Source organism: Dromiciops gliroides, chromosome 5 (assembly GCF_019393635.1).
Source record: "Dromiciops gliroides isolate mDroGli1 chromosome 5, mDroGli1.pri, whole genome shotgun sequence".
In the NCBI taxonomy this organism is placed as follows: Eukaryota; Metazoa; Chordata; class Mammalia; order Microbiotheria; family Microbiotheriidae; genus Dromiciops; species Dromiciops gliroides.
Window position 1 is genome coordinate 260677079 of NC_057865.1, and position 14392 is coordinate 260691470.

Consider the following 14392-nt stretch of genomic DNA (forward strand, 5'->3'; position numbering starts at 1 on the left):
AGTAAATAGAAAATATTTTTCTTTTCCAGAAATATATGTTGTGTTTGCCCAGAAAAAGGGGGAAAAAGCAATAAAAGCCGCTTTTAGCTGGTGAAAAAATTATTTATGCAAAACATGGAAATGTTACCTTGGACAGGACTGCCAGTCCTGAACTCTAAACTTAATACAGTAAGAAACAGTGACTAGCTTTTCTTTTTTTTCTCCCCCCTACCCTCCACGCCTCCCCCCCCCCCCCATTGGCCTCACAACAGGATTTCCATCTTTTTACTGCTATGCTGCTCCTTTCCATTTGAAAACTAGTCTCACCCATTTTCGGGCCCAAGTAGGGCCATTTAGATAATAGTTTGGGGGTGGGGGTGGGGGCGATGGATAGTAGGAATTAAACGTCTTAGGGAAAGTGCCTTATGAAGTTTGCGAAGAGGAAAGAAGAACGTGTTTCGAGCAGTGCCGGATTAATTACCTTCTTCCAGCCGTTAAAGTTAAATCATTCTCTTTCTGAAATACTTCCCTACTTCCATCACATTGTCATTAATGCGACAACTCAACCCCCTTTACCCCAGAAGGCCTTACAAAGGGCAAGGTTCTCCATCCCTAACACATAGATCCCGTTCCTTGAAAAGGATGAGATGGTCCAGTTGGTCCACGGATGCCTCTTTCCCCAACAATGGCAGAGTGCAATGTGGAATCTATCTTCATGAAACAGATCAGTAATTGAAAAGAGTTGGGGAATCTGTGATAAGGTCCTCGTAGGTCCTTGTTATGTTTCAAGGTAATTGATGACCCCGCACCTGGAACTCCGCCTTTGAGAAGACCCAGAGTCCAGACTTCCTCCTAATCACTTTCCAATCCTCCCTTCCCCCTATAAAGTTCTCTGCTCAGTGTCTGTGACCCTAGAGAAAAATGAAAGGAGCAACTCAGAATTTGGGGTGCTTAGAAACCTGGGAGGAGGTATTTTTATTTAAGGAAAATTCCCTGATAACAATTAGGGGAAAGGGGCTAGGGTGTTAGATCCTCAGGTTTTGAAAGAGATGAACCTTTCTTTCAATCTCTCCTGAGGTTGGGAGGGCGGAGCAGAGGGTCCTGGGAACAAGTCTAACTAAACCAACCTTTCCAGGATCAACTACCTCAATTAATTCAGCTCCCAGCGTGAACCTAGTTTTCCCTTCTATTCTTCCTTTCTTCCTTCCTTCCTTCCTTCCTTCCTTCCTTCCTTTCTTTCTTTCTTTCTTTCTTTCTTTCTTTCTTTCTTTCTTTCTTTCTTTCTTTCTTTCTTTCTTTCTTCCTTCCTTCCTTCCTTCCTTCCTTCCTTCCTTCCTTTCTTTCTTTCTTTCTTTCTTTCTTTCTTTCTTTCTTTCTTTCTTTCTTTCTTTCTTTCTTTCTTTCTTTCTTTCTTTCTTTCTTTCTTTCTTTCTTTCTTCCTTTCTTTCTTTCTTCCTTTCTTTCTTTCTTTCTTTCTTTCTTTTCTTTTCTTTTCTTTTTTCAGGAGCTGAATTAAAGCTCCTTTTAGTGTTATCTCTACCTTACCCTCTCTGTACCTACAGGAAGTTCCCTGAGGAGGTTATAGAAACTCCCGCGTCTGGGAGGATTAGAGAAGCTGAGCAGTTATCAGGACAGCTCTCCAGTCAATTTCCTGGATTCTTATCCTCATAGCATCAAGCCAGAGGCTGATCTCAAGTTAGCCCTCAGCGAGGAAGAGACGGACTCCCCATTGGACTCCTCTCCGTGTGACTTCCAGGCATCGTGTGATCACCTTTGTTGTCATTAGAGTGACTATTTTTAATTGCATTATCAATGCTCCAGTGGCCACAACAGTGTCATTACGAGGAGCAGCATTTCAAACTTGGAAACCCCGTTTAATGCAGCTCTTGGCAACGAGAGCCCCAACCCCTTGCCAGCAACTGCAGATTAAGCATTTGTTATGGGCGTCTGCCATTAGCTGTTCCCAGTCAGGGGCATATGTGGCTGCCTGTCCCACAGCACAGGCAGGATCCCGGGCGAATGGATTTTGCGTTCTCTAGGAGGTTGCTGGGCTCCCGACTCCAGTCATTGTCGCCTCTTGCCTCTCCCACCGCCACCGAAAGCGGGGTTGATGTATATGTAAAAGGAGGGGGGCGGGTAGGAGGGAATCGTGGTTTACAAAGCAGCTGCTGCTCCCCGGCTCCCCCGCAGTTTCCTGGCTCCCTTTAAGCCGGACCTTTATTGGTATCAAAGTGCTCCGCGGGCTTTCCACAACCTTGCATCATATGTCTTTCATTTAAAAGACACCGAACGTTTTTCAAGGAATTTAGGGCTCTCAAGACACATATTTATAAACAATCTCACAGAGTTCCATGGCATAAATACGTTTATGTCAAGGGACTGTTTGTGCATTTCAAGTCAGCAATAAGCGTTGATCTTGCTGCTGTGGGTTAAAAAAAAATGAGGTAGGGGGAAATCCCAAAGGGAGAAAAACCGATAGCAATCGGGCACTGGGAGGGGAGATGCCGGGAGAAAACAAACAAAACAAACAAAAACCAAGACAAACTGGAGCAGAAAGGTAGCGAGAAGGCAGGACTGCCCCTGATGCGGACCACACTTGGAGGGTGTTGAAATTTTCGGAAAGGGAGAGGGACGCATTTTTGCAGATGTAGACTAGAGGCCCTGAGACTCTTCCAAAGGGACTTGTCCAATAGATACCCAACATTCCAAAAGCGGAGGACGCTTGGGAAGGTGTTCAGTACCTACCCCGACATAGACGAATAGGCTCGGCGTGGGGCGGGGAAGGGTGGGGGTAATAGAGGGGAGGTGACCCTGCGTTCTTCTGCCGGCCAGCTGGTCTTGACTCTACAGGTTGTCTCCTTCGCTGCAGACTACGGGATCATCGGCATGGAAGCAAGCACGCAGTTCTGATTGTCTAAGTAGGTGTGCCTCTGTCTAGTTGAACGCTTTTTAAAAAATTATTATTTGTCCATATACCCTAGTGATGGCACCTTTGAAAGAAACGGAGTGGGTGGGGGGATGTCCTCTGGGAAGTGGCAAGCAGGCGAGAAATCCCCTTTGCTCTGAATACACATTGAGTTTGTTTCCCCAGCATTTCATTAGCCTCTGTGAGTGCATTCATGCTCTTTGGAGACTTGCATTTTTCGGTTTATGGCGGCCAAGCTGCTTAGATAGGGAGCTATTTTAAAATCTATGTTAATATAAAATTAGTGAGTTTTCTCAAACTCACGCATCCTCCCGGCACCACCATCTCTACTATCACCACTATCATCCACATTCTTAAAGTAGATGTAAAACTACTGTCACTGATGTCTTTTGAAGCGTGAAAGAAAGTTTTTCTCTTTGGGGGGGGGGGGAGGAGGCTTTAGGACCGGAAGAAGTCTAGGACTGGCAGATGCCCAGTATAGCCCCGAGGGCTAGAGGGGACTGGGGTTGATTTGCTCTTTTGGAAGGATGTTCTTCCTCCCTCGCTCTAGGCGGGGAATCTCTGTGGGGCCCAGCTCCTTGCAGCCAGCCACGAACAGTGTCCACAGGGTTTGGGGTGTCTGGGTGCAAGCATGTGTTTGTATGTGTTTTGTGGGGTGGAAGTGACACAGCCCCCCAAGATGACCTCCAGATGGCCTTCCTGCTTGGTTCCTAAGGCCAGGAAGAGGACTTCGAGTTGGGTTACGCAACCAAGGTGAGGCTTAGCTAGAAGCCTCGTCGAAGTGTCAGGCAGGGATCTTGGACCTGTCTGAAGCTCAAGAGCTGGTTTCCTGGCTCCCTGGCTCCCCAAGGCTTCCCCCATCCTCTTCAAGCTGCGCCAGACCTCCCTTTTCACCCTCCACTACCCGCCTAGGCTAGCTAGCTTTGCTCCGGCTCCCGCAGCTTCCAGGCCGGAGTTGGGGCAGGAGGGGCAGATGCCTTAGATGCCCTGTGGAGAGAAGAGGCCGCCCTGGCCCTTGTAGACGCAGGCGCATCTACGCAGCTGTCTTCCTCTCTTCTGCTTGCTTGTCTGGGGCTCTCTGTAACATGCTCAGCGCCCAGCTCCACCCACCTCTCCCTTTTGGGGCTCTGGTCCTGGGTCAAAGGGGCCAGTTTTCGAATCTAACCCACCCATCCCTCAACCCTATAGTAGCTAAGGGATTCGAAGGTTGACAAGTAGAGTCGGGCCTAGGCATCACTATGAAAGCAGTTTCCCTTTTACTTCCCTCCTACCCATTTCAGCTTCTGACTTTCTTCAGATCAACAGTGTGGGCCCCTAGCTGCAGGGCTTAAGGAGCCAGGACCCACTCTCTCAAACCAGGCTCTGTGCTCTCCCCAACCAGGAGCACTGGGAAAGAGCAGCCTCTTTCCTCCCTCGCTGAGCTAGGGATAGGGTCTCCAGCAGCACGTGCCTTGAGCGGGAGTGAGCCCTCTCTACCTCTGGGCCAACTGTATTTTTTTTTTTGGTAAGTTAATTGCCACCTTGCCTCTTAAAAAAGCTATGCACAATTGCCTCCCTACCCCCGCCCCCCCCACCCTAATCCGTGTTAGAAATTCCTCTTCCTCTCCCCCTTACTAATAGTGCCTATAGAGACATCGAGGTGCGTGAGACCTAGAGTTTCCAAAGGGGATTTTGTTTAGCATAATATATAAATCGTAAGATGCCATCCCAGAAAGGTTTTTATGCTGTTGGATGGAGGCGGGGTGGGGTGGAGAATTCAACTGATATTAGTGTCTTACTTGTTTCAATTCTTCTTTGTCTCTCTGCAATGCCTCCCCACCACATCAACACACCGCTTTCTAGAAAGGAAGGGAAACACAAACACACATACGCACACACATTCACTCACTCTCTCTGTCTCAAAGTGGCTGTATAATGCACCATAGGATGTCCAATGCTTTCTACGTAGAAAGCAGGAGTAGGACTTGCCATTGCTGCTCAGTTAATAGCTTCCAATGTATCCGGTTCCTTGGGCTTTGGATTAATGTGGATCTTCTACATAAACGATTTACTGATGAAATAAAAGCCCTTTAGAGCATTACTCACTTTCAAGTTTCTGTGATGCCTCTAAATCTTTCCAGGAGCTAGTGACCAGGGAGAAGGAAGGAGGGAGAGCTGTAGAGGGTGGGGATGGGAGTGGGGGACTGGGAGGAGGGAGGAGGGTGTGTGTGTTAGGGCGGGGGGTGGGGTTGGAGAGGAAGAGTTTATTTGTTTTCATATTACAAATCTCCTCAGAAATGCCAGTCCAACGCGGCAGGGCAAAGCTGCTGCGTGTCTGTGCCACCCTTCCTCCCCCTCTGCGTTTGTCTGTCTGGAATGGAGCTGTCTGTCTAACAGGGGCCTGGATCTTCCTTCCGTCTCTGGGCTGGGACTAGGTTTGGGGGAAGGGGAGGGGGGGGAGAACCTGGGGTGGAGTCAGGCAGCAGCCTATTTTCATATTCATTAGGAATGGGAGGCTGCCCGTAGATCCCTGCTGAGTTTCAAGATATAAAAGCAACTTCGGGTACCCCCTTTCAAGACAAGACAAATTAAAGACTCAGAGTGAAAACAGCTCCGGAGCTTTCTCTTCCCCTTCCTCCTCCTCTTCCTCCTTTCTCTCTTTCTTCATCCTCTCTCTCCCTCCTTCACTCCCTCTTTCCCTCCCCCAGCTCACAGTCCAGCCTCTGTGTTTCCAGAGGAGGCTTAGCACCAGCCTTAGATGATTATGGATTTTCTGAGCGAGAAGTTTGCCCTGAAAAACCAGCCGAGTAAAAACAGTGACTTTTACATGGGAGCAGGAGGCACTTTGGAGCACGTTATGGAAACTTTAGACAATGAGACCTTTTACAGCAAAACCTCCGCCAGCAAATGTGTGCAGGCCTTCAATCCTCTCCAAAGGGCAGAGCATCATGTGAGACTGGACAGGACATCTCCCTGTCAGGAGAATAATGGTGAGTCTTTCCCGATCGTAGATTGACTCCCTCCTAGTGCTGTCCACTTCCCCGAACTCCTATCCGAGAGAGAGAGGGAGGGAGGGAGGGAGAGAGAGAGGGGGGGGGGGAAGGAAGGAAGGAAGGAAGGAAGGAAGGAAGGAAGGAAGGAAGGAAGGAAGGAAGGAAGGAAGGAAGGAAGGAAGGAAGGAAGGAAGGAAGGAAGGAAGGAAGGAAGGAAGGAAGGAAGGAAGGGAAGTTTTGAGTAAAGAGAGTGAAGTGAAAGTAGGAAAGAAGGAAAGACTGGTAGAAGAATTGCAATAGTGTGTTCACCCGCCCCCCCCCCCCTTTAGGAACCCATGCTAAAACTAAGGGAGATTTTGGGAGGTGAAGGAATATTAAAATCTCAGTTCCTCTCTGTCCTCTACCCTATTGCCTAAATAATCGTAAGGATAGAGAGAACTATTTGAGTCCCTTTCGGCTCAGTTTAGTTCTCCCTGGGGTTCGGTTCTCTCGCTGCCCTGTCCCCCTCCCATTCTGAGATCCGACGCCACCTTTCCTTGGGGATGTCCAGGGTTCATAGATAAGGCGCAAAGGACAGCCTAATTGAGTCAAGGCAGGGTATTTCCTTTCCACGCAAGCCCTCAGCTAACAGTAGAAATCGATCAAAATCCATTAGAGAAGATCACTGTCGTCACGTGCAAAGGGTCAGATAGAGCTAGCTTGTGGTGAAATCCCCGTTTTATGGTCCAGGAAGTGACATTATTTTCTTGTCAAATGTTGGCGGGTTGATGGCCATACAGAAGTGCGCACCAGATCACCGCAGGGATATATACATACACACACACACACATAAACACACACACGTACATACACACATACAGACATACGTGCGTATATCTGTATACACATATACGCATATGAGTATATACATATACATATGCATACATACACATTTATTTGTATATGTGTGTATATGTATAGATATACAAACAGATATATGAATACAGATTGGATCTTTCTTCAAAACAAATAAAAAGAACGACAATTCAATATGAACAGGGTCGGGTTGAGCAGCCCTCACCCTCAAGCTGCTTCCCTCCTCACCCCCGCCGGCCCCTCTCCCCAGTCTCTCTCAATGTACAATTCTTTTCAATTCGGCTTTCATTCCCTTCATCTCCAAAACACTCTTAAAAGTCACAGGACCAAGAGCCTCTGGTGCTGCTTCGCTGCTTTGTGCGACGGCTTCCACTCCAAATGCGCCACTCTGTATCCAAGTCCAAATGTTATCAAAACAGACCATCTATCTTTTCTATCTTGTAACTGAATGCGAACCTATTATTTCAGATGTGACAGTTAAGGCACGTTTACAATTCCAAGAGGACTTCTCCTTATCGTTGTATATATACCACAGTTAACCTGTAAGCTGCGGGTTCTTTTAAAACAACAAACCAATTAAATGGGAGGTATTTATAGCAAGCCCTCCACTCCATCACTCCAGCCCCCTCACTTTAATGAGGATTCCAAAGCTGTCAAGAAATTGGACCGCAGAAGTCCCGTTCGTGGGTGTTGCGTGCTCCCTGCCGACTGAAGTTTTGTAAATTTTCGGTCTTCAAGTTTGAGAACCTAGTTTTAAGAAAATTCTTCGAAAGATTTTGAAACTTTGGAAATATTTAGCCTCTACCCTTCAGGACATTTTTGAAAGGCATTAGAGATCATCCAATACAAGAAGAAATTTAACAAAAATATAAACTGGATCATTATCTTCCTTGGGATGTGTAGTACACACTTTTCTTTCATCTGTTATCTTAGATATAAGAATAAAATTACTCGAATTGTCAAAATTTTTAAAACGGCCTCTTTGTTGATCATTGAAAATAGAATCATTGACAATATTTTAACAGATATATATATATATATATATATATATATATATATATATATATATATATATATATATATATATATATATATATATATATATATATATACTGTATTTCAAAATATATAGTCGAAAAAAATCGTGAATTGGAAAAATCCCCAGTGACACTTGGAGTTTTTTTTTTTTCCACCCGGGTTAATTGAAGGGTGATCTGCCGAATTAGATCTTCAGTTCTATGGGATTCAAAGTCCCCCTCCCATTCTCTTGTGATGCACCCCTCCCTCCCCTTAGGTAGCTAAATGACTAAATTCTCCGCCTTATTTTACACGTGTAGACATAGGTTCATGATATTCATCACTCCTTCCTTAAAATGCACCATCTCTTTTTATTGCATTTTATTTGAATTTACAATATTTAATTACTTGCTTTGAAAATATATGTTACAGTAGCTGAGTTAATTATGTTAGAGTTTAAGGTGGATCTGTTTTGAATGTTAGTTGAAATGCTTTTAAATAAATTGAAATAACTTGAAAAAGAAATGGAAAATATTAAATCCAATGCAAAGGTAGTTAAGAGCTGCCCTAATTCTCATTCCTTTAGGTCTTATTTTTCTTTTAATTATACATATAATTTTTATGTCTTTATGTCTGAAATTTTGTGGTAACCTTTTGGTTTAAATCATGCTACATGTGTGCAATCAAATTCATAGGAAATTATTAAGAATGTCAGAGAACCCTAAAACAGCATACCAGATGCCATCCTTTGTAATGTTTTACTAGATATTTTAACTTCTGTATCTCCTCCACCCCATTTGTGGGGGATGGGGAAAACTTTCAAGTTTTAGTGGATATTGTATGAATTATGAATTATTCCAAGATGGGACTTGTTTAGGAAAAGCTACGGACTCTGTGATTTTTAATCCTAAAGGAGTCTCCTGAAGTCTTATCACTAGTCAGTCTTTTGTAAAGAAAAAAAACACCTTCCTGAAACAGTGAGGGAAATAGATTTCTAAAATAATTAGATCACTTAAATATACTTTTTTATATTTATCATAAATCTAAATGTGAACTTAATGAAAAAAATTGAGGAAATAGTTCTAAATTGCCAAATTCTATAATCCTGGGTGAGGGGAAAAAACCTAAATTAGGGGGGTTGATAAATAACTCCTAACAACACTTCAATAATAGCTCCTAAACAAGTTTATAAGTTCTGGGTCAAGTTGTAGGTTTTTGTTTTCTTTTTAATTTTGTCCTCTTCCTGAAGCACTTCACTTCTGTCTATTCAAAGGGGAAAGATAACTTTAAACAGTTTCAGTTCTTTTTAAAACTCCAATTTAGCTCTACTTTTTTTTTCTAAGTTCTGCCCTCACCTTTATTTTTTCCTCATCGAACATTATTTAGACTGGGTATTCTCTTAAATTTAAGACTTTTCTCTCAGCTTGTGAGAAGGAACTGTTTCAGCACATGGGCGGTGTGTGTGTGTGTGTGTGTGTGTGTGTGTGTGTGTGTAGGAATCCCGTCAATATTACCAGTTGTACAAAGGTCCTAGTTGGAAGAACATCTGTCTGGAAGCAAAACTCTGGGCTTATTTGCCTTACTTTTCACTTTACGAGAAACTAAGATAATCATGTGCTGTGTGCATTATAAAATCATTAGACTGATAGAATCATGTCAATCTCTACACTCAAAATTTAGTATCATATTAAAGGACCAGAAAGGAAAAATGAGATAATTATTGGTTTGTGTCTGATACATATCTCCCCTTCCCAAGCACCTAACACCTACGTCTCCCTAATGCTCTAAGTTACAAACTCGATGTCTTCAAGTCTTAAGACCTGTTATTTTCTTCCCTTGGGTCCAGTGAACTATGGGATTACTAAAGTTGAAGGACAGCCTCTTCACACAGAGCTAAATAGAGCCATGGACAACTGTAACAACCTCAGAATGTCTCCAGTCAAAGGGATGCAGGAAAAGGGAGAATTGGATGAACTTGGTGATAAATGTGACAGCAACGTGTCCAGCAGCAAGAAGAGGAGACATAGAACCACCTTTACCAGTTTGCAGCTGGAAGAACTGGAAAAAGTTTTCCAGAAAACACATTATCCTGATGTGTATGTCAGAGAACAGCTTGCTCTGAGGACAGAACTGACTGAAGCAAGAGTCCAGGTACGAACTTGACTAAAGGCTTGAATGGGAAATAATCAATGTTGTCATAAATGAATGCATTTTTTTTAACCTCAGAGGAAAATAATCTTCTGAGACTAAAGTTAAAATAGCATATTCCAGCAAAACTACTATTTTCTTTAAAAGGTGTCAAACCATATTTTCTTTAGAAAAATGAATATTTCAGTTTATCTAAACAATATCAGACTAACAGTTTAATAATATTAAAAGAGAGCCTATTCATTTGTTAATCAGAGGTATCAAAGATCTAATAAAGCAAAAAAAAAAAAGAGGCAACATAATTTCTACGTGCTAAGATAAAAATTTTAGCTTTCCAAAATATGACATAGATCCTTTTTATATTTCTTATTTAACAATACCTGAGGATTGTGGAGGAAAGCTATTTGCCATGTACCTATGTATATATAATATCAAAGAAATACCTACTCATGATGCTTTTTTATATTTCATGTCATAAGAAAGAGAAAAAGTTGTAATAACAGACATTTTTATGTGACCATTCTATGAACAATATTATTAAAATAGGGTGTTAAAAACAAAATGGTATAAAGTTTCTAATCTCACTTGTTGCTAAGCTATACTTTTTCAAATATAAATTATTAAACTCAGGAAACTTTAATTGTTTCTTCATTTCTATCTAGGAGAAGTTGAACATTGTTTCCTTTTTATAGTGATTTTTATTAGATATAGTTAAATTTACCTTTTAAAGGTTTAGGTTTTTTTTTTTCCCACCAAGCTGGAAAATTGAATGTTCCCTTTTAAAAGAATGTTGCCTAAATATGTTCATAGTTTTAAAAATAGAAATCAAACTGGCATCATGTTATACTTCATCTGTTTATATTATTTGCATTAGATTTAATTTTAACTCTTCTTAAGTTGTGGCTTCCCCCCTCCCCTTTTGAATGTTGCCTGAAATATAACGAAAGGTTTATAAAGCCAATAATATCAACAAACACTCCAGAGACTGTATATTTTCTTTGCAGTGTATATGTAGGCTGCTTTTCCTAGGAAAGCACTGAATTTAGCAATTCTGATTAATCATTAGGAAAGGAATATGCAGGAAAAGCAGTGGGGATTTCTATCCTCAGTATAACAGAATTCCATCACAAGAATAAGTAATTATAAGGCTCTTACATCATTAAGGGCAACATCTGGCAATGCACGGATAACAAGCAGCAGATTTTTGTTTTCATTTGTGGAGACAAATGGTTATTTTATCTTTAGCTAATTTCTGGGAAAGCACTCCAAAAGGAATTTTGTGAATTAAAAAAATTGGTAACGAAAATATAAATACGTATTTTCCCCTACTCCTTTGGTTATCATATATTCAATTGCATTATATAGACATATGTCATATATCCACAAACAAACACATAGGCTCTGCATACTACCTGTTTTACCCTTAAATATTGATTCAAGGTCCATTTTAATTTTTTTTTTTTTGTTCTGAGTCCATGCAGAGAGCCAGCTTGAACCTAATTTATCTAAGTTGTTCCCTTTCCTGCTTCTCGTCAATGTAGTAATTGCCACCCATTTTAAGGAGATTGTTGAGGTCTTTTTTCAATGAAAGAAGCTCATTAATAAATTCCCCTAGTATGCTCTTGGTGCCTCCTGTGGAGACAGAAGGGGATTTTTCCTTTCTTAACATTTTTTTTTGAGCCCCAGGCATGATGGATAATACAAAGTTACCAAGTGGCCCCCTTCGAAAAATATGTTCAACAGGTATGTCCCTGTATCTTGTTTTGATTTCTGGATCAGTTTTTTCAAAGTACCATGTTAAATCTGTTGCACTTAAAAATCAAACTGGTGTTTAAAGCATCTCTAAACATTTAGACCAGCATGAACCAAAAAAGCTAAAGACCATGGAAGAGAAATAGACCTGAGAACACACACACACACACACACACACACACACAGTGAAAAGTTCAAGCAAAAAGTTTAGCAGAAGGTTGTTCAGCTGTGCATTTTTCATATTTCATTTCCATCTAGATTCGCAAGTAAGTCACATTTTAAAAGCAGATATGCTTCAAAGAACATTGGCAGTTTTTTTTTTTAATCTAGAAATCTGCTTATCAAATATCAATTTGGGTACCTCTGCTTAGACACCTTTAGTTAGACCACTTTTATCTCCTACCAGTGAATTAATCATATATTCATAGAATAAAAATTTCTTTAGGTCTTCAATTCCAAAGTATGTCCCATTGTACATATCAATGTAACATTCTTTTGGTAATCCATTAGAAGTTTTTTTTTTTTAAATATCATTTACAATGCATAGTTAGAAGCTTTGTAGAAGATAAAACAATGACTTAACCAAATGGATGAAGTTGTTGACAGAGGCCAGAGTAAAATTTGGGCTTTTGTGACTTGAGGTGCTATTGCCTCATTTTTTGTTTGTTTTAATTTTGAAGATGTTTGAAGTATATTAATTTTAACAAGAAAAAAATCAATATTATAGATACATTCTATCTAGCTAGCATACCTATATTCCTCATAAATTAAAAAAAAACCCTACAGACAGTTGTGCTCTAAATGTTGTCCCCATTATTTATTTCCAATAAAAAATAGTCATTTTCCAGCTCAATCAAGAGCCAGAATAGTTTGTCTTCTCTCTAATACTGATATCTTTATATTTATCTCTCAATATTCAATACTTTAAATCAAGGTCCATATGCATAGAGTATTCTTTTGATGACTTGGCTTAGTCTAGCATTCTTTTACTCAACTAGCTCATATCCAAGTCAGGAGGGTAAACTGGGTTGATGTTTAATGGTCATACCTTAAAACTCTAAAAGAAAAATATCTCAAAGAGTTCCAGCCTTGAAGAATTTTAGTTCTGAAATTCTAATGAGAGTTACATAATTCACAAAATTTCAGATCTGCAAGAGTTTATGGAAGGAATTGAGTCCAATGACCCTATTTACCATTGAGAAAACTGAGTCTCAGAAAGCCTTGCTTAATGTCATCTAGTTAATTATTAGCAAACATTTTACTGCTTCTCAAAATATATGTAATATTCGAAATATTGGAATTTTTTCAAAATATACATATGGATACTCTATATGATTTTTTGTTGTTGTTACATTTGACTCTCCCATCATTTGAGGAAAAATAATCTTGAGAGAGACATCTAAAACACTACTGTGAGATCTTACATAGGATGGAACAGAAATGTCAAGACTGACTTTCTTCTTTTTGAACGGAGTCAAACTTTGAAAGAAGCCTTGTTGGCCAATGTTTCTGTGCTGCTTTGGTATTTGGTTTGTTTTGTCATACATTGTGCTTGACTTTTTTAGTTATTTCTTTTAGGCAAGGCAAAACAACAGACTCTTACTAAACAGGCACTTACTAAGTGCCAGACACTTTAACTGCATGCTACTTCTCTCATTTAGGTTTGGTTTCAAAATCGAAGAGCGAAATGGAGAAAAAGGGAACGTTATGGCCAGATACAACAAGCTAAAAGTCATTTTGCTGCCACCTATGATATATCTGTCTTACCACGGACTGACAGCTACCCACAGGTATGGTAAATAACATAGAATAGTGAAGATGATCATCACAGTTGGTGATTTGTTATAGAGCAAAACAAGATGAAATGCATACATTATTACATCTAAAATCTTTTTCAAGAACCAGTTTTTGCTCACTTGATTTCATTACTTTCTTTCTTTTATGATGAATATATATATATGAATAAATATTATATATGTATATATATATATATGGTGTCTCCTTTGGAGGTTGTTGTACATGACTGTACACTTTCACTCTTCAGATCCTTTGTTAACTATTGCAATAAATATAACATTGTATGGCATGATACCTTTGGGGCTTTCTTTGATGAACCATAGCCCAATGTGGAAAATAGTTCCATGAAACCATCACTCCTAGCCAAAGCATCTGTTTTCTTTTGCTGTCTTTGTTTTTAACTCTAGACCAATTATGTTGTTCATTTTCCCAGAGACTCCTATTGTCTTCAGTTCTTTTGAACAATGTCGAAAATAATTGTAGTAGCTAGATCTGCAAATGTAAAAAAAGAAAAAAAAACTAGCTTGAATTTGCACTTTGATTATTTCATTTTCAGAATTAAAAGCTTGTCTCTTTATTGCACCACCTTGAAAGATTTACAATCACCCCTGCTGATTCTTAGTTATGTTACCACATGTGTATATATACTTGTGTGTGCATGTATGTGCACATACACATATGTATATAATCCCTAAATCTATTAGACACTAATTAGAAGTATACATGTTTGGGGTCATATGGATATAGCCTATATGTATATATTTTTATTTTCAAATGTTTTTTCTTGTGCATTTTTTTACATCTATTATCAGAAAATGTGAGACCATATCATACCACAAGATCTTTCATTTCAAGACTAGTGATTCTATACAACATAGCATATTGCTTGGAAAATACATATGATACAAAGGTGTGCTAAATGAATGGTGGGGAAGTATAAAGATGA

At 40.2% G+C, this 14392-nt stretch overlaps 1 protein-coding gene across 1 annotated transcript in view; it reads left to right on the forward strand.

Annotated features, from left to right (window-relative positions):
- Nucleotides 1-5642: 5642 nt before the first annotated feature.
- Nucleotides 5643-14392, forward strand: part of ALX1 (ALX homeobox 1) — a 30869-nt gene continuing 22119 nt past the window's right edge. The window contains exons 1-3 of the mRNA XM_043969326.1: nt 5643-5874; nt 9596-9900; nt 13311-13439. Coding sequence (XP_043825261.1) covers nt 5643-5874; nt 9596-9900; nt 13311-13439 — 666 coding nt within the window. The remainder of the gene's footprint in view (nt 5875-9595; nt 9901-13310; nt 13440-14392) is intronic.